This window comes from Nelumbo nucifera, chromosome 6 (assembly GCF_055504915.1).
Source record: "Nelumbo nucifera cultivar China Antique chromosome 6, China Antique-T2T, whole genome shotgun sequence".
Lineage (NCBI taxonomy): Eukaryota > Viridiplantae > Streptophyta > Magnoliopsida > Proteales > Nelumbonaceae > Nelumbo > Nelumbo nucifera.
In genome coordinates, this window is record NC_142654.1 from 27,252,675 (window position 1) to 27,274,077 (window position 21,403).

General features: G+C 45.7%; 1 protein-coding gene across 1 annotated transcript; it reads right to left on the bottom strand.

Annotated features, from left to right (window-relative positions):
• Window positions 1–13,745: 13,745 nt before the first annotated feature.
• On the bottom strand, window positions 13,746–15,098 carry LOC104598713 (beta-fructofuranosidase, soluble isoenzyme I-like). Its single transcript, XM_010260892.2, has 3 exons — window positions 14,242–15,098; window positions 13,968–14,129; window positions 13,746–13,886 (listed from the first exon to the last, which is right to left on the bottom strand). The coding sequence occupies exons 1-3, from the start codon at window positions 15,091–15,093 to the stop codon at window positions 13,776–13,778; spliced, it is 1,125 nt and encodes a 374-aa protein (XP_010259194.2). The 5' UTR covers window positions 15,094–15,098; the 3' UTR covers window positions 13,746–13,775.
• Window positions 15,099–21,403: the final 6,305 nt, after the last annotated feature.

The following is a 21,403-nucleotide window of genomic DNA, read 5'->3' on the forward strand; positions in this document are numbered from 1 at the left end:
TGACAGGGAAGGCAATGGCGGCTATGACACCCGATCTGGCAAAGGTGATGACACTCGATCTGGCAGAGGTGATGACACCCGATCTAGCAGAGGTGATGATAGCCGATATGGCAGAGGTTTGGGAGTGAATGTACCAGGGTGATTATAAAAGGCCCCCTTCCCCCAAAGAAGGAGGTATGTGATTTTTGTGCTTTCTGGTCTTGAAGACTCTCATTCCCCTTGCCTTCTCTAGAGCACTAACTTGAGCTTCGGAGTGTTGCGACCGGGTTCCTCCCCGGAAATCCCCAGCTTCTTCCTTGTTTCAGGCACCTTCAGCTCCGTCAGAGGCAAGGCAACCGGTAGCTAGGACCGACCGGATTGCGCATCATCATTTGGCGCCGTCTGTGGGAAGACTTCAAAAAGCCTCCCCTAACCTTTAACTCTCTCTCTCTCTCTCTCTCAAAGAAACCTTTGCTTCCATGGCTTCCTCCAGCAGCAACAGGCACAATGCCGACTTGAATGTTGTAGGGGAACACCCTCAGCCCGCCACTGTATGTATCAGACAGTTCACCGTCCCCCTCTCGATGGACAGGATCCCTAGCCTCAATGCAGCAAGCACGGTGGCACCTGTGAATGTTCCCCTTCCCTTCCCTATCGAGACAACCTTCGTCGAACCGACCGCTGCCCCTCTGGCCACCAGCCAGAACCAGCTTGATGACTTGATGCAGTGCATGCGGGCAATGCAAGCCCAAATGCAACAGTTCCAACAACATCAGCTCCATTAGCAGCAAGTACTACACCACATTTCCCAGCATCACTACCAATAGCAGTTCCCCCAATTGCCTCTGAACCAACCGCAACTCCCACCTCGGCACCCTGCTCCCAAGCCGGTCAAGCCCTCCCCTCAGGGCGGGCGCCTTCACCGAGGGGAAGCCTCCCAACTTCAGAACCCCTCTAGGAGCCAGGCCTCATCCCCGGGCAGGAGGGAAAGACTAATTATCTCCGCCTCACAGCTTGCTGGCGGATTAGGAACCTCCTTGCCGATCAAGTCAGCACCTCGACACTCTAAGTTCGAGCTCCCGCTCGCAGAGAACCAATTCGGCTTCCTGACCGCGGACTACCAATAGTCTGGGCCGATCGAGCTCGGCAACATCGAGGCAAGTAGCGCCAATACCAGGCCTTCTAAGCAGCAGCGAAGACGCCGACGAAGTCGCCGAACTACCACCCGCATCCTGCCCGAGCTCCAAGGTAAAGAAGGAACAAGCTCGGATGAGGTAAAAGTTGCCCCTATTCTTTCAGTCCCTTCCCCCCGTCCACAGAACTCCTCGTAGTTTCCATGCCCAATGCTTTCAAACTCCCTCCTCTAGACAAGTATGATTGGTCCTTTGACCCCAATGACCATGTCGATGCTTTCCAGTCCCAAATGCACCTGGCAAGGGCCAGTGAGTCCTGCATGTGTGTGGCCTTCACTACCACCTTCAGGGGAGTGGCCCGCACCTGGTACAGGAACCAGGCCCCTAGGTCGATAAGAAGCTGGACCCAATTCGTGCAAGTCTTCACCGCGCACTTCGTTACTAGCAAGCGGTGCCCCCGAACCGAGGAGAGCCTTCTCGAAATAGTCTAGAGGGAAGGAGAATCCATCAAGGGCTATGTCAAATGGTTCAACGATGCGTGCTTACAGATACCGCGCCTAGACCCTATGGTACAGCTCGCGGCAACCAAGAGGGGTGTGACACAGAAGGAGTTCAAGTGGCACATGGTAGTCGACCAGCCCGCGACCGTAGTTGAATTCGTCAAGCTTGCGGACAAATTCATAAGAACAGAGGAGGAGATCAATCAAAGGACTGAAAGCGGGATCAAAAAAAAAAGAGGGAAGGCGAACCGTCCAACCTAGATAACAGGAAAAAGAAAGACCCACCTCGGGGGATGAAGCCAAGCCAGCCGTTCCGAGCTCCCTTAGCAGGTCAGACGGAATACACTCCCTTAAACGCGAAGCGTGCCGAGATCTTAATGACAATCAAAGACGCCCCGTACATGAAATGGCCACATCGTCTGAAGGGAAACCCGAATGAGAGGAATAAAAACTTGTACTACAGTTTCCATAGAGACCACGGTCATAGCACCGAACATTGTAATAGTCTCCGCGACGAGATAGAAGAATTTATCCGTCGCGGGTACCTAAGAAATTTTGTACAGCATAATAATAATAACAATAATAGTAATAAGACAGGTCGGCAGGGGGAGCACAGCAAGGATGCTCCCGAGTCCAACAGCCGGCCAGCCGAACTGCAGAAGCAACCCTCGGAAGAAAGACCAGTTCGGTGATCAATCCGCATGATCGTTGGAGGATCGATCGTAGCAGGATGCACCTCAGCAGCAGCTTGGACATCAACCCGGGAGACCGTCGGAGAAGAACAAAATCCCCCAAAGAGGCATAGGACGGAAGACCCCATATTCTTCACCGAAGACGATGTGCTGGGGGTCCACTACCCCCACGACGATGCACTTGTCATAAAGGTAAAGATCAACGACTTCGAAGTTTGGCACGTACTCGTTGACTCTGACAGTTCAGCAGACATCCTTTTTAAAGCAGCCTTCGACAAACTCCAGTTCCGAGAGAATGACTTGAAGCCTACAAACACCCCGTTAGTCGGCTTCAGCGGAGAAGAGGTCAGACCCCTGGGAAAGGTCATAGTACCCGTGAAAGTCGACACGTGGCCTAGTACGGTAAGACTCAACCCCCTCCCCCTACAATGCCATAGTAGGTCGGCCAATCACCCATGCTTTAAAGGTCGTGGTGTCTACTTACTATTTAGCCATGAAGTTCCCAATGAACTTCGGCATCGGGGTAGTGTGGGGTGACCAGCTCGAGTCCCGCAAGTGCTATGTCGCCGCCCTCAAGGGAAAAGCCAAGGTAACTAGCGACCTCGAACTGGAGCGACCGGTGGAATAGAACGAGGAGCGGGCTGCACCAACGGAGGAAACTGCTCCCATCTCTGTCTCGGCAGAAGACCCTGCCAGATCACTTCAGGTCAGAGCGTCCCTGGAGGAACCCTTGCGATCCGAACTGTTAGACCCATTAGACAGAAGAAACGCAACTTAGCCCAAACTGAAAAATTTGGGGAAACCTTTGAAAGGCTTGTGAGTAAGTTGTTTCAACCCTTAATTGGCACAAAGATAGAATGTTATGTAGACGACATGGTCGTCAAGACACAGTTCTCGAATCAATTGATACAAGATCTGCATTCTGTCTTTCAAATTCTGCGTCAATTTAACATGAAACTAAACCCAAATAAGTGTGTCGACGACGTGGTATTGAGGCCAACCCGGACAAGATAAAAGCCATCCTAGATATGAGACCACCCCGAAAAGTAAAAGAGATTCAGAGGCTAAACGGCAGAATAGCCGCTCTGAGTCGTTTCATGTCTAAATCAGTAGACCGCTGCCTGCCCTTCTTCAAGGCAATAAAAGGCAAAGGGTTCGAGTTGAATCCGGAATGCCAGCTCGCATTTTAAAACTGTACCTCTCGGCAAGCGACGAAGTGGTCAGTTCAGTACTGGTAAAGGAAGCAGATCGGGTCCAACGACCCATCTACTATGTTAGTAAAATATTGCAGGGAGCAGAAACGAGATATCCGGAGATAGAAAAGCTAGCCTATGCGCTGGTCATTGCAGCCCACAAACTCCGTCCGTATTTCCAAGCCCATACCATCATCGTCCTCACCGACTAACCCTTGAAGCAAGTATTACTCAGGCCCGAGGTCTTTGGTCGATTGACGAAGTGGGCCATCAAACTCAATGAGTACGGCCTCCAGTACAAGCCACAAACCGCTATCAAAGCCCAAGCCTTGGCGGATTTTGTTATAGAATGCATGTTCAGCTCTGAGGTCCTCAGCCCGGTTGAGTGCGAGACTCCTAGTTCGGGTGAGCTCGGTGCTCCTAGGCCGGTTGAGTCTGAGCCCCATGAGGCCGCACCCAGTTCGGTATCTCTCCTGGTTAGGCCGAGCGCGAACTGGGATGAAGAGCCCTGGATCTTTCACGTAGATGGCTCCTCAAATCAGCAGGGCAGCAGAGCCGGTGTAGTTCTCCACGGTCCGAGTGGCACGAAACTGTAGTACGCGCTACACTTCGAGTTCGCGGCATCCAACAATGAGGCAGAATATGAGACGTTGATAGCCGGGCTAGCCCTGGCACAAGAGGTAATGGCAAAACACATAGTTATGTGCAGTGATTCCCAGCTTGTAGTTAACCAAGTTACAGGGGAATACGAAGCCCGCGAGCCAACTATGATCGCTTACTTGGAAAAAGTTAAAGAGGATCTGCTTAGCTTCCAGTCACACTTCATCAAGCAAATCCCGAGGTCAGAGAACGCTGAGGCCGACGCCTTGTCCCGGCTAGCCAGCACCAGTGATAACACCATGAGAACTGTGTACATAGAGGACTTACCTTGGCCTAGCATTCTCCGGGGGGAAAGGAGGTCGATCCTGTCGCCCAAGCAAAACCAAGCTGGATTGATCCACTTGCGAGCTTCCTGCTACACGGAACCCTCCCCGCAGATCGCAACGCCGCTAGGAGGGTAGAGCACCAAGTAGCCAACTACGTCATGATAGACGGGCGGCTGTACCGAAGATCCTACACGCTCCCCTACATGCGCTGCTTGTGGCCTCCCGAAGCCGAGCTCGTACTCCACGACATTCATGAAGGCTTATGTGGCGGACACCTAGGGAGCAGGACTGTTGCCCAGAAAGCACTACAACAGGGGTACTATTGGCCAACAATGAAAGCAAACGCCGTCGGGCTAGTCAGGAAGTGCGAGAAGTGCCAAAAGCACGCCAATATTCACCACTAGCCCACCGCCGACCTCAAGTACCTCACCAGCCAGTGGCCCTTCACACAATGGGGTATCGACCTACTTGGGCCATTCCCGCCAGCAACAGGAGGAAGGAAGTTCCTAGTAGTGGCAGTAGACTACTTCACCAAGTGGGTTGAAACTAAAACCCTCATAACCATCACAGTTCGAAACGTCCAGAACTTCTTCTAGAAGAACATAGTGTGCCGCTTCGGGCTACCTCGGGTGCTAATCTCCGACAATGGCAAGCAGTTCGAGGACATCAAATTCCAAGAGTGGTGCCAAGACATGGGGATCCAGCAAAACTTTACATCGGTTGCGCACCCACAAGAAAACGGTTAGGTAGAAGTCACGAACAGAGCTATCCTCCGTGGACTAAAAGCCAGGCTAGACCGAGCTAAAAGGTTATGGGCAGACGAGCTGCCCAGCGTCCTATGGGTATACCGAACTACAGAGAGGACCGCCACCGGAGAAACTTCCTTCAACCTCACCTATGGCACGGAGGCTGTCATCCCAGCCGAAATCGAAATCCCCTCACTTTGGTTGGAAGCATACAATGACAATACTAATAACGACGAGCTACGTTCCAACCTCGACCTACTTGACGAGGTGAGGGACCTCGCATACATCAGGACCGCAGCGTACCAGCAAAGGGTAGCTCGGTACTTCAACGCCAGAGTTAAGAGACGAAACTTCCGCGTCGGCGACCTGGTTCTTCACAAGGTCCTGGTACCTGAGCCCGGCCGGCGTTGGCAAACTCGGGCCGAACTGGGAAGGACCCTACCGAGTAAAGAGAACACTCAGGGGAGCATATGAGCTCGAGACCCTGGAGGGTAAACAAATACCCCGGGCATGGAACATCGTCAACTTAAGACAATATTACCTATAAATTATCAAACTAAGCAGACCATGAGCCACTACTAGAGCATAAGGGCCAGAATGCCGAGCTAACAAGGACCTCGGCACCGTAAGGGCTAGAATGCCGAGCTGGAGATGACCTCGGCACCTCATCAATGAAGCAGGCTGCACGAGTATGGATCCTGAGGTGCATTGCCCACGCGGAGAACAGATTGGGCATATAGCCTTACTATGTTAACGTGCCTCGGGGCCTGTCTAGCAGTTCGGCGAAAAGAGAAAATGACTGCCCAACACTTAACCAAAAAAGGGGACTATTCATTGCAAAATAACCTTGCTTACATTTCATTCCAAAAAAAAAGAAAAAGAAAAAGAAAAAAGAGACAACAACAATGAGCTCACAGGCCCGGAGGTACATCTTCCTCGCCCTCAGAAGGGACTTTGACAATACCCGAAGGTCCCGCTTTGTCTTCGGAATCCACGTCATCATCAGCTGCGGCAACCATTTCTTGAGTGATGCACAAAGTAGTTATGGCACTAATGTCGAGCTCGGGGTACGTATTCCTTATCATCCATCGGCTCAACTTGAAGCCCCTTCTGTACGAGCCCACCATCATGTCATCAAAGCGCGGTGAAGCGATGTAATCGTTAACGGCCTTCACCTTCGCCTCCTCGATGGCCTGAGAGAAGATCTCAGTCTTCTCCCTGATATCATCCTGAAGGTACTAGACCTGATGCTCTAGGTCCAGCTTCAGGTCCGCCATGTGTTTCACCACCAATCCTAAGGCCTCGTTGTCCCTCTGAGACCTCGTTCGCGCAGCACGGGAAGCCTCTTCGGCAGCTTACGCTCGCTTCAAGCCCCTCTCCGCCTGGATTGTTAGAGCGTGGATAGAGGAGTTCACCTACCAAAACGAGAACAAATCAGCCCAACAAAAAAGAAAAAAAAAACTACTTACCACCATGGCGGGACTAGCAGCACGCGCGCCTATGTGATTCGGAGGAAGATCGGCCCACGCCGCAACCTCCTCAGGGTAAGTAGCCTTCTTACTTTTTTGAAGAGCGTAGCTCGGCGTTAGCACGCTCCCAACCCCATCCTGACTTCCCGAGCTTGAAGGCATAGCTCGGGTATAAGCAGTATCGACATAGGGGACCCCTGCCGCTTCCTGAACTAGAGGGGCCACCTCGGACTCCCCAGGAGGCTCCATTCTCGGTGCCTTGGACTCCGCAACCCGGGAAGGATCGGCACAGACCCGCTTAGCGGCTCGCTTCCTCCTCCTCATACCATCAAACAAGCTCGCACCTGGAGTCTTCTTTGCCTCCATAACACCTGCAAAAGGAGCTCGACGTCAAAAGACGAGAATAAAAACAAAGCAAAAGCAAGCCTCTAAGCAAGAAACCTACTCGAACTCAGACTGACCTGAATAAGCTTGGCCTCCGTCAGGTAGTCTTGGCATTTGAGCCCAATCCGGGCCCAGTCCTGGAGGCCCTTCACCGTATCTTTATCTAACGTGGCACCGGGATTAGGAACCGCCAACCCCCACTCGGTAGGAAACGGCCACCCTATAGCAATTCGAACCACGAAGTAGTCCCGTTTCCATGCGGGGACCTTATTCGGAAGATCGTGCAAAAGCTTGAACCTTGGACGGGGAGACAAGTAGTAGGCCCGCCTACGCCCGGGTAGGGGACCCGCTTGCTTCTTGAGCATAAGAATGACGAAAAAGATTTCCAGGTCCAATGGAAGGCAGAGTTCCAAACAAAGGGAGATGGTCCCAACAAGGTTACGAATGGAGTTCGGGTGGAGCTGACCGACAGTGACGTCGAAGTGATTCATGACCTCGACGATAAGGGGATGGAAGAGAAGGCACAGCCCGACGACAAGCTGTTCCCGGAATATCACGATCTCGTCCGGACCGTGCTCGCAAGGGAAGTCGCCCGAGGGTAAAATATAAGTATACTCCCCCGGCAGGTTATACTAAGCAATAAGAGACTGAAGTCCCTCGGGCGTCATGGTGGAAGGCCCGAACTTATCTGGCATCCGACCTCGACGGGAGGTGGATGCCAAGCTACCCGAGGTGACTTGGCCTACGGGCTCGAACTCGAGCTCTTCCTCGAGCTCTACCTCGGGCCCCACCTCGGGCTCACTAAGGTTGTCTATCTAAACTACCCGAGTTGGACATTGAATCGAAAAGAAGGTTGACTCACCAGGGAAAAGCTACCAAACTATGAAGAACGACGCGAGCTGACAGCCTTGGATGCGAGCTCAAGGAACAAATGCTGAAGAATGGCGAAGGAAAGTGACCAGGGCCCCCCCACTATTTATAGCCACTGTACTTGCGCATCAACGACCAATATCAAAACCATCCAACGGCTCCCAACAAAACCGGCTGTGCACCCCCAAGGTGGAATCAGTTTAGCGCGAATTTTTGACGTCCGAAAATTTATAATCGTTTGACGTCCGTGCGTGAGTTGCACGCGACCCGGGATTGACCCCTAGTCGAACCAAGCCGACCCTGATCGGGTCGAAAGCACAAGCAGGTCAGACCAGGGAAGCTCCAAACCAAGGTGAAAGCGTCGCAGGGAAAATCCACCCGTCATCCCGTGAACTCCCCACGCCGAGTCAGGACCCCGGGCACGGGGAGTGGGGGGCAATTGATGGAGGGAGATTTGGCCCGACCCCTTGGCTGCGCGACACGTGGAAGCAACTGAGAGTGACCTGGCAGGAGCGCCAGCTCGGCACAGCAACGTGCCCACGACCCGAGCTCCAAGGAAAGGAGCCCTGAGCTCCCCCAAAAAGGAACCCACGACCCGAGCTCCCCAAGGAGGAGCCCGAGCTCTCCCTTAGAGGCCCTGAGCCTTACATGGAGCGCAAAGGGCAAAAACCCAAGTTGACCCACCTCGGGGCAGTTTGGGCCACACTTCTATCCGAACTCAAGACCACCTCGCACACCACTCAGGCACTTCGGCTCCAAGTCGCATGGCCGAACAACCGTACCTGACACCAAAGAAGTCTGTATTCTGAGGCGGCGTGCCTGACTGATTAGGGGTCTGACACATGACAGCTGCGCTCCAACGGCCACCTGATACCGCCATCTCAAGTCGTTGCAGAGTCGGCCTTGACAGGGAAGGCATTGGCGGCTATGACACCCGATCTGGCAGAGGTGATGACACCCGATCTGGCAGAGGTGATGATACCCGATCTGGCAGAGGTATGGGAGTGAGTGTACCGGGGTGATTATAAAAGGTCCCCTTCCCCTAAAGAAGGAGGTATGTGATTTTTGTGCTTTCTGGTCTGGAAGTCTCTCATTCCCCTTGCCTTCTCTAGAGCACTAACTTGAGATTCGGAGTGTTTCGACCGAATTCCTCTCCGAAAATCTCCAGCTTCTTCCTTGTTTTAGGCACCTTTAACTCCGTCAAAGGCAAAACAACCGACAACTAGAACTGACCGGATTGCGCATCAAAAGCAGCTAAAGAAGCCTCTTCCCTGTTAGACTTCTGAGTTAATATGATTAGGGAAGATGATATGCGTATATATTCTCTATATCTTTGGTATTGGTTAATGTACTGACCTCATATGGTTTGGAATTTTGGATTGTCTTAATTATTTTGTTGATGTTTATTATTTTTGTTTTTTCTTTGTAATGGGATGAGTTGAGTTTGAAAGAGAGAATTTTTTGTATATTGAATTAGGGCCTTAGGGGTAAAGGTGGGTTTCATTCTCCCTTGTTTCTTCCTTAATAAAATTTCAAGATAACTGCTCTCACACCTGGAGTAATGTTTGGCGGTTTGAAAAGAAGCAAAAAAAAAAAGAAAAAAAAGTCTTTAGCAATATATATAATGAGTAATTTAGAAATATATCAATGCTATTATAAGTGTCAATATCTCAAGGTTTGACATGGATTATCCACAACTTGAAACGTGATAAAGAATATAATCCTGACATGATAGGATCGGGTCAAGGTCGGTTTATCAATTAATCTGTTAGTTGCTTTGACTATCTTTTTATTATCATGGAGACAATGACACATTAATAAAGAATATAATAGACAAGAAAATCATGAACAATGTATGAAAAAGGTGAAGTTTCTATCTATTGGGTTCAAATGTTGCTTCAAATGCTTTATAAAAGTGAAATCATCAGTAACTTAAAAAGGCTAGTCTTACTCTACATCTACGCCAACTATATTGTCTTTATTTTTTTGTATATAAATATAAATTGTTGTCTATATCAACCGTGCTGTCTTAGGCTCTTAGCTCACGCAAGGAAATTTTAGTAAAAAGACTTAAACCTCTCTTTTCCATTATATATATAATGGAATCAATAAAAAGACTCCTTTGCCCTTAAATATTTTAAAAATTTTCAAAACATGTTAAAAGGTCCAATCTTTAGAGTTTGGTACTTTTAAAATGTTTCTTGTATCCACGTAGTATGCCACGCAAAGAGGACAGGAAGCTTTACTAACTAAAGACCTTATGGTGATCCAATAAAGTTTGATTAGTAAGAGGGTGTTCTACAACGCAAATGTTTTTCCTTTTCACCAGTTTTTGAAATTGCCACATCAGCAAACAAAAATAAAAACATCTTCTTGCACTTCATTTTTGCTTTGATAAGTAAAAACAAGTTGGTTTGTTTCGAAAAACAATTCCTGTTCTAAAAACCATCAAAATGACGAAGGGGTAATAGTTGTTAAAAGGGAGGTTTAAGTCTTTTACCCAGGATTTTATTGATAGCGTCAACATTAGGTTTGATTAGAGCAAATCTTTTGCTTTGTCTCTCTTTGCAACCAGTTCATGCAAATTTTGCACATGATTCAGATTCTCATCCATTTGGTCAATGCTTTGGTATCACGTCTTTTTCAGCATCCTAAATTATATATGGAACCTTCAGAAATAACAAATCTTGTACAGTGAGCATATAGAGGTTAGAAGTATACTCATTTATAAAAATGAGGGCAATACTTGACTCCCACCACGTTGACATGCACCCTACGACCTCCTGATCTTTTTTTAGATCTAAACCTCAAATTCTTAAACCTTAAACCTTGAAATCAATTCTAAACCCTTAAACCTTAAACTCTATGCCCCTAAATTAACTCTAAATCCTAGACTCTAAACCCTAGAAGCTAAACTCTAAAGTTGGTATGTAAATTGACAGTGGTAGAACACATGTCCTCCCTCGTGTAAGGGTGTCAATGGACAGGTTTTAGATTGGATCCCATCCAATCCAACATCAATTTGGACAGATTGGATGCACCAACAAGACATATTGGATTGGACCAATCCAGTCCAAAATATTTATTAGATTGGATTGGACCTGGTCCATCCGTAATAAATTTATATAGGATTCGGTTGGATTAAGCCAATATCAGATCCATAGATATAAGATAAGAATATAGGCGTCAATGTACATGGCTGGATTGGGTTGAAACCAATCTAAATCAAAACGAATTTGATAATAGGTTGGACGGTCCAAACATTGAATTGGACCATCCAATATGGTCCAAAATATTCATTGGATTGAATTGGACCTAATCTATTTATAATGGACTCACATTGGATTAGATTGGATTGGACCGAATCCTGTCCAATTGACACCCCTACCCACGTGATAGGAGCCAACCAATTATCATCATTCATCATTCATCACTGTCCAAAATTGACAAGTGCAAAGCGAGTTGAGATCTTCTGCCAATAAAACATGTTCCAACCCTCTACCAACTTGATCTAACACCCATAAAAATGAGAGCTGCCATATATAAGATGTGCGGTGTGAGATCATGTTGGTAGTAGAGGGTTAATTAGGACGTGTTTTGTTGGCAATGGATTGTGGGTAGTAGAGGGTTAATTAAAACACTCCTCTCCCACTACTTTCTTTGCCAAGAACTTGTATTGGAGACTGGAAAGAAATGATAAGCCTGAAGCAAATTGAATTATCTCACTGCCAATGGATTGTGGGAAGAGGAGAAGAATCATTCTGGCATGATAACTGGTTGGGTCTGGGCCCCTTAATAAATAATATAGGGGTGGTGGAAATTGAAGATTTTACTCTCAAACAGGTTCTTAATTGTGATGGGTCATGGAGCTTTAATACAAGTCAGAATATCCTTCCTTGTATCATGAATCAAATTAAGGAAGCTAAATGCTTCACTGAAGATGAGGATGATCGGCTAATCTGGAACTGTAATATGAATGGTCACTTCTCTCTTAATTTAGAATGGAAGCTAGTTAGAAGTCATGATCCTATAATTGATTGGGAAAGTTTTGTTTGGAAAAAAGGCATGCCTACTAGAATCTCTATGTTTATGTGGCGTTTTATGCATGGTGCTCTCCCAACTGATGACAAAGTCATGAAGCGTGGGGAGAACTTGGTTTCAAAATGTTGTTGTTGTGGTAGCCATAGGGCTGAATCCTTTCATCACTTGTTTGCAAGAGGGGTTATGGCTCAAAAAGTTTGGAATTTCTTCTCTTGCTTATTTGACATACACATTAATCCCTCACAACATATTGGTGATCGGGCGAGAGCATGGTAGCATTAGTGCAAAACTGACTCTCAAGTTGACAGTTTAATAGCTATCACCCCATGTCTCATTCTTTGGATTATTTGGAAGGAGAGATGCAAAAGAGTTTTTGAACGAAAAGCTTCAACATCTAATGAGCTGATTTCAAGAGTGAAGAAGTGGTTGATTGATATTAATGTCATCCAAAAACCCCCTCTCAATGCTAGCTCTAACAACCTTGTGCTCCAAACTCTTAATATTACAACCAAGGATGTTAGGTGAAGGAAAATTAGATGGTGCTAGCATGGAAATTTCCAATCCATTATCATTATAAATTAAATATAGATGGTGCTAGTAGGGGGAACCCAAGTGACAGTGGTAGGGGTGGAATTATTAGGGATGCCTTGGGAGGTTTTTGCTTTGCTTTCTACAATTTCTATGGCTATACTTCCTCCATCCAAGCTGAGTTTTTGGCTCTTCTCGATGGGTTAGACTTTTGTCTCCAACTTGGAATCATTGAATTAGAAATAGAGAGTGACAATGAGGTGTTAGTCGGCATCATTAACGGGACAACATCTCACCCATGGTCAATTGCCTACACTTGTATAAAGATCAAACGAATTATTGGTAACATGAGATATTCTATTGGTCACTCATTGAGAGAAGGAAATAGGTGTGCATATTACCTTGCAAATGTGGGTGTGAATTTGAAAAGCAATGCAACTTTTAATTATGTTCTTCATACCCCAGCAAAGCTTAGAAGCTTATTGCATAAGGACAATATGCTTCATGGTCTGAAGCCTTTTTGCTTTCAACATGTGTTGATCTCACACCCAGATTTTTATAACTTAGTTCAAAATTCTTGGAATCAACCCATTGAGTGGAATGATCTGTTTATTCTCTCTTCTAAACTAAAGCTGCTAAAGCAATGCTTAAGAGAATGGAATCGGGAAACTTTTTGGAGATGTGTTTGCAAGTGTGTTAAATGCAGAGAATGATGTTCTTGAAGCTGAGAGTATGATCCTCGTCAACAACAACTATGAGAACCAGTAGAATCTTCTCAATGTAAAGAATATTTTGGAACATGTTTTACTTCAAGAAGAAATCTTTCTCAAACAAAAATCTAGAGAAAAATGGCTCCGGGAAAGTGACAAAAATTCTCGCTTCATCCACACTTCTATTAAAATTGCGAGAAACAAATCCGCTTTAAAGAGACTAGAGATTAATGGTACTATGACTGATGACATGAATCTCATTAAAACCCAAGCAGTAAGCTATTTTGAAAACTTTCTCTCTGAGGAGAAAGTCTTGAATCATGACTACTTGCTTTAGTCTATATATACCTCATTTAATCACAGAAGAGGATAACAATAGTTTGACACGAGTTCCAAATTCTGAGGAAATCAAGCACATTGTTTTCTCAATGAATGTGGATTCAACTCTAGGTATGGATGGATTCGGTGGTGTTTTTTTCTTCACTCATTTCTGAGACATAGTTGCAGACGGTGTTTGCAAAGCCATCAAATCTATTTTCATCACTAAATGTTTTCCCAGGTATTACACTTCTACTTTTATTGTTTTAATTCCGAAGATCGATAATCACAAGTAGTTCGCCCCACCACCCACGACGCAGTTGTAACCAACAATGTCATCTCTGGTGGCCCCTTTTAATGCCTTACCGTCTATCTCAAACTCGGCACTTATGTCCAACTGTTACCATTGCCACAGGACAAGAAGCTTATCAACTGAAGTCAATGCAATAAATTAAGTAATTAATTAAGCTAAACAGACCTGTGTCGCTGTGCCGACGTCGAGTGGCACGACTGTTCCAGGTCCGACTACCACTTTGTTAAATTCCTTAAGATTCGATCTCAAGTTCTCCACCTCCTCCACTGGCCATTGAAGTAGATTGCTCCTAGTCTTCTGGTCAAACAGCACCACCCTTGGAATGCTCTGTACGAACGTCAAAGTCATCATGTACATGTAAAATTTTTTCATAAATCCATTGGTCTAGCTAGTTCAATTCTAATAGCTAGCTACACTGAAATAAAAAGAATTACAGTACCTGAACTGATGCCCAGCCCTTCTTTATGTCGTCGTCCTCGCTGTCGCTCTCACCAATCCAACCCCACAACACTCTTCTCTGCTTGTTTTGATCGTAGAATGTCTTGGAAGCATAATACTTACCATAATCATAGCGCAACCCAAATCCCACATCCGCCATTTCATTGTCTGGGATCCATGTATCATTCTCTACGTAGTAAGTTCCGAGCGCGTAGTAATCTATCTTAGTGTTGTCGAGGCTGGCCTTGAGCACATGCTTCACTCCAGGCCAATTGTCCGACGTGTTCAGGCCTTTCTTTTCCGTGGTTGAGACAGGATAGAAGTCCACGCATTCCCACATTCCGGTTTCGGGAACGGCATGGAGCAGTCCATCCAAAAGCTCGTAGGTGGTGAAGTTGGTGGTATGATACACTAGAGAAATGCCGGTATCGTTGATCTTGGAGCCGATAGCAACGCGCCAATGGCCGTCGGGACCGAACCAGGCGGTGGTGGGATCTCGGAAGTCCAAGTCGCGAATATGGGGCGGTGGAACCAGGATCGGATTGCCGGGATACTTAACCCAGTGGATGAGACGAGGATCTGAGGGGTCGGCCGGGTAGGCCAGGTTCTGGACCTGAACCTTGTCTTTGGTGAAGCCGGTATAAAGGACGACGATAGAACCATCGGGGAGCAGCGTGGCCGAACCGGTCCAGACACCGTTGATATCGTACCATTCATCAGGGACCATGGCAAAAGGAAGATTCTCCCAGTTGATGAGGTCCTTTGAGATGGCATGGCCCCACGTTATGTTGCCCCACACTGCACTCTCAGGGTTGTATTGGTAGAATAGGTGGTACCATCCATTGTAATACATTGGCGCTGCAACGTAACATTTCCTCGGGTCAGACAACACATTTCTATTCCAATACATTGGCCCATTTTTTTAGTTTTACATATATATATCTAAACATACTGTTGGAGCCTGGGACGTTTAGATGGCTGATCAACTCCGTCCAATTGGAATTGTTGGGGGCAAATAGAAGTATGGAACTAGGGCCACGGTACCTTATTGTTTCGGATTAAGTTGGCTATTATACCCCTCAAGGCCTCAATTATTAACAAGTTGTTATAAGTGGCTGAATGATATTTAAAACTTTTCAACTGTCCAATTTGTAATTTGATGTTTGTGGCACCTCCCATAATTGTATGGACAATAGTCAACAATACCCTCAGAATAAATTTCCTTCAGCCAAAGCCTAAATTGAGGGTGACTTTGTGCATATAATAATAAAAAAAGGTGCCATAAACGGGTAAAGTGGAGTTTTAAAAAGTTTAAAATTGTCATGTAAACAATTTTCAAACACTAAAACTGTAAGTGTAAGTTAATAGCTAAATCCAAGTATTGACCAAAACCCAGGTGACCTATATGTAATAAAGCCATAAAGGGATTCAAATAAATAATATGCAATTCCAGAAAGTAGAGATCTGTGCTGTTCAGAGGATTTACCATTAGGATCTGGAGCAAAACATAAGAAGATTCCGCCGCGATTGGATCAGAACAGTGAGAACGGAACGGCAAAATTCATGTCAGTATGAGATGAGAAACAGTAAACAAAAAAGAAGAAAATATTGGGTAATTGAGAGAGACAGAGAGAGAAAGATGGGAAGTTGGGAACCCACCATTCATCCAGTTCTTTTCGGGTTGAAAATGGTAAGCCGTTCTCTGCCAAGACAACATGGGTTGGGTCCATGGATACGTGACTCCTCCTTTGTTAGAATAGAGACGGAAAGTCTTCTCCGACACCCCTTCCAATACCCCACGTGATACCCCCACAGGTGTAGAAGATGGAAGTGAGTGATGATGATTCCTTTCCATTACATCTGTTAATGGCTCTTGTGATCTTTGAACACAGAGAAACACCATTACCAAAGCTAAAACAAAGATTCCACTCAACAATATAGATGATATCACTTTTATCGGTCTCCGGCCAGGCACCGGAGTTCCCTCTTGTTCAACTTCATTGTGCAGAGGGTTGTAAGGGTATGAGACAGCACGTTCGAGGTCGGGACAGATCCGGAAGGGATCGGTATACATGGTGATGGTGGACGTCGTGACAGTAACGGTGATGCTGATGCTGATGGTGATATTCCTACCAGAACCTACCTATTGTGCATATATTTATATATGTTAGAGAGAGAAGCTAGGTCGATGAATTAGAGAATGTGTCAGATAAGGAGGTGGTCTGCAGATCCTCATTCGTCGTTTGATGCATCCACCTTTTACTGGGACTGGATCTATTTTTGGCTATGTAAGGAAGGGAAACGTAGGTAAACCTTTACAACCCTTGTATTGGTTTTCCTATCTTTCCCTTTTTTTTCTCTACCTTTTCCTTCAAAGTTCAAACCAAACATAGCCTTATAGAAGTGTTATTGTACCAGCACTTCATATTCAATGCCCTGAACAAGCAACGGTTGATCTTCAAATACTGTTTTTTATAATGGATATGTTACATGATTTTTGTCATTGATGCTGATAGCCCATGGGATCTTTGATCAAGGGGTAAATTGACAAAGTTTTGAGGCAAAGTGCTGAACTTTGTCACAAAACAAAGTTTTGAGGGGCCAAAGTGTCAAGTACACGCTATAATTTATTGTAAAAAGTGATGAGGGATAATTTGGTCCTCCCAAACAAGTGGCGACATGTGGCCCCTATTGACATCTCAGCATTGAGTCAGCATACCAACTTGGTAGGTTAGCTTGGAGCACCTCGCTCAACTCGAACTCCACCTTGGCAAGGGCGAGCTGGCAGAGAGCCCGTAAGATTAATGGTGACCTGTCCAAGGAGTTGGTCGAGCTGAGGCGAGCTAAGTGGACTCGCAAGGGTGAGCTCACTAACTGTTCCCAGCACTTGTCTACCAAGGGCGCCGGTACCGCAACCGTTAGAACAGCTCACCGTACCGCACGCCAGATTCTACTCGAGCGAACTATAACCGCCGCATAGAACTCGCAATTGACACATTAATACGCCCAATATTGCGAAAGTAGCTCTTCCAGAAGCTCGGGGTCGTTGCCAGGAGGCCTCGAGCTCCTAATGACTATAAAAGGTGTCCAAATCCACCTGGTAAGGTACATGCACTAATACTCACAAGCTCCTTCACACTCTGAGAAATCTTCATTCACTTACTGACTTAAGCATTGGAGTGCCCTCCTCAAGTAAAAGATACCTGGTCACACTCATCTCTCTTAGTCGTCTACAGTACGTTTCAGCTCGAACACATCAGCATTTGCTTGGCAAGCTTTAGCTCAGCTCAACTTAGCGAACCTCCACATTAGAGTCTGAGTCATCTGACACGAGGCAACATCCAGATTGCGCAACATCAATTGGCGCCAATTGTGGGAAATGCAACAAAAAGCTAACTGCTCTTTTTACTTCCTTTCAAAGTTCAGTAATGGCATCCTCAAGCAATCTACCTACCAACATCAATGGCCAAATCCCTACTATCACCATTGGCCAGATTGGTGTTCCCTTGCACCCAGCCAAAACACTGGAGAATGTGAACGCGCCTCCCCCTGCGGTCGAGCCCGTAGTAGCTCCTGCAGCGGTTGATGCGCGCCAGTTCTACGATTTGGTACAGTGTGTGCAAGGGATGAGCGAGCAACTCAAATCCTGGGATAACAAATTCACCTTTGTAACAGGGGGCAACGACATCAATAAGTACCCCTCCAGCAAGTACCTTGACACAGTCAACAGATACCCCTTCAACAGGTACCCCTTCAGCAGGTGCCTCTATAGAACACAGGCCTGAACCAGGTCAACCAGGTTAATCCAATTCCACCTTGGGTTCGCAACTAGATTCAAGTCTCCAACAAAGTACCAAGACATGACGACAACCAAAATCGCGTTAATGACTTTCGACACAAACTTTGTGTATTTGATTAAAACAAAATATGAAGATAAATTACAAAAATAAATTTGTAATAAAGAAACAAACAAGGGAATGAACTCTCTTTGATTTCTGCTCGATGACGTGAGCATCCTCTGATTGACGGTCGGATTTGGTGAAGACGAAGACGTTGGCGTGTATCTCATAGTTCTTGAAGTGTTGATGTAGATTTCCTTGATTTTGGTGCTTTGAGAGATTTGATGTAGATTTCTTCATTTCGGGCTTCGTGCTTGATCGGTTGTGAATGATGCTTTTGTAAGAATGACCATTTTGTGGTGGCTTGATCTTCTTGGGAGAGCTTGAATCCAAGTGTGTTGTAGAGAACGAAAAATTTTTTCCCTTCTTTCTTCTCTCCTGATCTTATAGTTGCTGGAGGTTGCAGGAGCATGTGGTTGCTTGCAATCTTCAGTGTTGGTGTCTGAGAGATTCTTGCAATGTGATTGCAAGCCCACTTAGCTAACTAATCTCATGTGAGTGGGGTGTTGGGTTAGGGTTTACTCCCATGCATGCACTATTATGTAGGAGTTAGTGGTCTTGCCAATAGGACCACCCTATTACAATAAGAGATGGGCTAGATTGGACATAATACATTTAGATCTTTAGGCCACAAAGACATATTTATGTAAACTTGGGCCTTGGGCCCATGGGGGCCCATATTAATTCATAGGCTGTCATGTAAATTAAACCTATTTATTTGGCTTAAAAATTCACTTGTTTACAAATGCCCTGACGCAGCGTGGACGCAATGAGAACCAGAACTGGCTATGCAAGCACCGGGCGTTCGCTAGCACCTAGCGAATAACACCGATTTCTCTAGGAGAGAGAAAAGGTGGCGAAAATAGGAAGAAGAGAACTTGAAGAAATTCTGAAATCCGAAGTATGAATTGATTAATAATTCTGGGAAATAGCAATATTTATAATACATTGAGAAATTATAAAAGAACTAGGAAAAGAAATTAGATTTGATCTAAACCTTTCAAACTTGTAGATAGGATCGAACTCTTCTTGACTTGATCTCCCCCGTCCGATCTCCCTTGATCTTATCCATGCATGAATCTTGGATTATCTAGAATTCTTGAATTCTTGATGGATCTTGAATTCTTGAATTTTGATAATTCTTGAATTCTTGAATTATCTTGGGATAATCTTGAATTCTTGTATTATCTTGGATTCTTGAATTCTTGATGTATCTTGAATTCCTGAATTATCTTGGATTCTTTGAGTTCTTTGGCTTATCTTGAATTCTTCCCATGAGTTGTCGCCCATATGATGAGATGGGCCTCCCTGATGAGATGGGCCTCCATCATTCTCCCCCACTTGGAAAAGACTCGACCCCGAGTCGTGGCTAGGATATGCGAGGGTCGTCTCTGGTTGGTAGCGATGAAGGTCAGCAAGTATTAAAGCACTAGGAAATTGTGTAGTAGCTTCCCCTGAGAAATTGTTAACATAAATTGCAGACGCTCTCTTATCACATATACGGTCGGCAGACCAACATGGATGAAGTGTTTTGGCCGCTTGCTCAACATCAATTCCCTTCCCCGATTCTGTCATCCAATAAAGGGCTTGGTTCTGATACGGCTTTAGACCACACATGAGTGTTTTTGGGGGATCCATTTCCTCTAGATTGTATGTATCTGCAGTACCGACAAGCTTATTTAGAGCTGACTTTGAGATAACTTGTTTATCGCTACTTTGCTCAGGATGTTGGCTCCCCTTTCTTCGTTTCAAAAGAGGCAAGAGTGTTGCAGTTTCATCTGAATCACCCTCTAGGCTTAAGGAACATTTTCGCTTGTCAAGATCTTTCGGGATAACTTCTACCTTATGATATGGCTTAATTTTCAGTAATTTGAAAAGAGCTGGAAGAGGACAAAGAGTAGAATCGAAGTATGAAGGAACTTCTAACTTCCATGAAGACTTATCACCCTCAATGAAAATGGAACTGTGAATGTGAAAGCTTACACACAGTACGATTTCTTGCATCAAACTAAGGTCTTCTGGCGTAGCTACACGTCGACCACAAACCTTAACCTTTGAAGAATTTACAAGGGGAATTATGATTCTAGTACCAAGAACAAAATCAATGTGATGTTGTATATCTCGCATGGGTGGGAGTTCATGTGGTAACTCATCTGAAACTGCATCATGGAGCTCATCAAGTAGTCCCTGCACTTCCACTGGAATTTTATTTTCCTCCAGTGTTTCATTCATATTTTTTCCCTTTAACAAATGTACCTCGTGGGTATCCTTATATTCTTTCATAAATTCAGCATGATGATGGGTAATAGTAAGAAAATTTCTCTCATTGGCTTTTGGGGCCTTAGGAATATTCTCTTCAGCCATTAGACCTGTTCATGGGCCGGGTGGCCCGACGGGCCGGCTCGGCCCGGCCCGACCCCCGGGCGGGCTTGGACATTTTTATAGGCCCGCGGGCTTAAATTCCGGCCAAAAAGCCCGGCCCGCAATAAATTCGAGCCGGGCTCGGGTTTTGTCAAAATAGCCCGGCCCGACCCAACCTAATATTAAACTTAAAATTATTTATGTGATTATGTCCATTTGAATAAATTTTTTTATTTAAGAATGTAAAATTGTGTTTTAAAATATAAAAGAAAGGGAAAAATACCATCTTGTAGGCCCATTGTTCATTTAAATAGAAAAAAAATACTTATCTGAAATTTTAATTCTAATTTGAATAGGGAAAATTGTTTTTTTTTTCAATTTGGTCGGGCTTCGGGCTCGGGCTTCGGGCTTTTTACCAGGGCCGGGCTCGGGCCCAAGTTATAGGCCCGTTGGTCGGGCCGGGCTCGGGCTCGGGTCTAGTATATTTTCATTAGTGACAAGTGAAAGCCCGGCCCGACCCAGCCCATGAACAGGTCTATCAGCCATGGGTAACAAAGTGTAACGTATACCCTCTTTTTCAAGTTGGTAGGTCTTCATCCTACCCATGTGCCTTGCATCTGTATCAAATTGCCAAGGTCTCCCTAACAAAATATGGCAAGCATCCATATCTACAATATCACAATATGCTTCATCATGGTACTTACTAATTGAAAAGGTACCTTGGAGCGTTCTTCCACTCGTACGCTGCCTCCTTCCTTGATCCACCCAATTGTGTATGGGTTGGGATGTTTTTCAGGAATCAGCTGTAATTGTTGGATGGCATCCCTGCAAATAATATTTTCCTGACTACCACTGTCAATGATTAAATTAAATAATTTTCCCTCGATAGTACATCTGGTACGG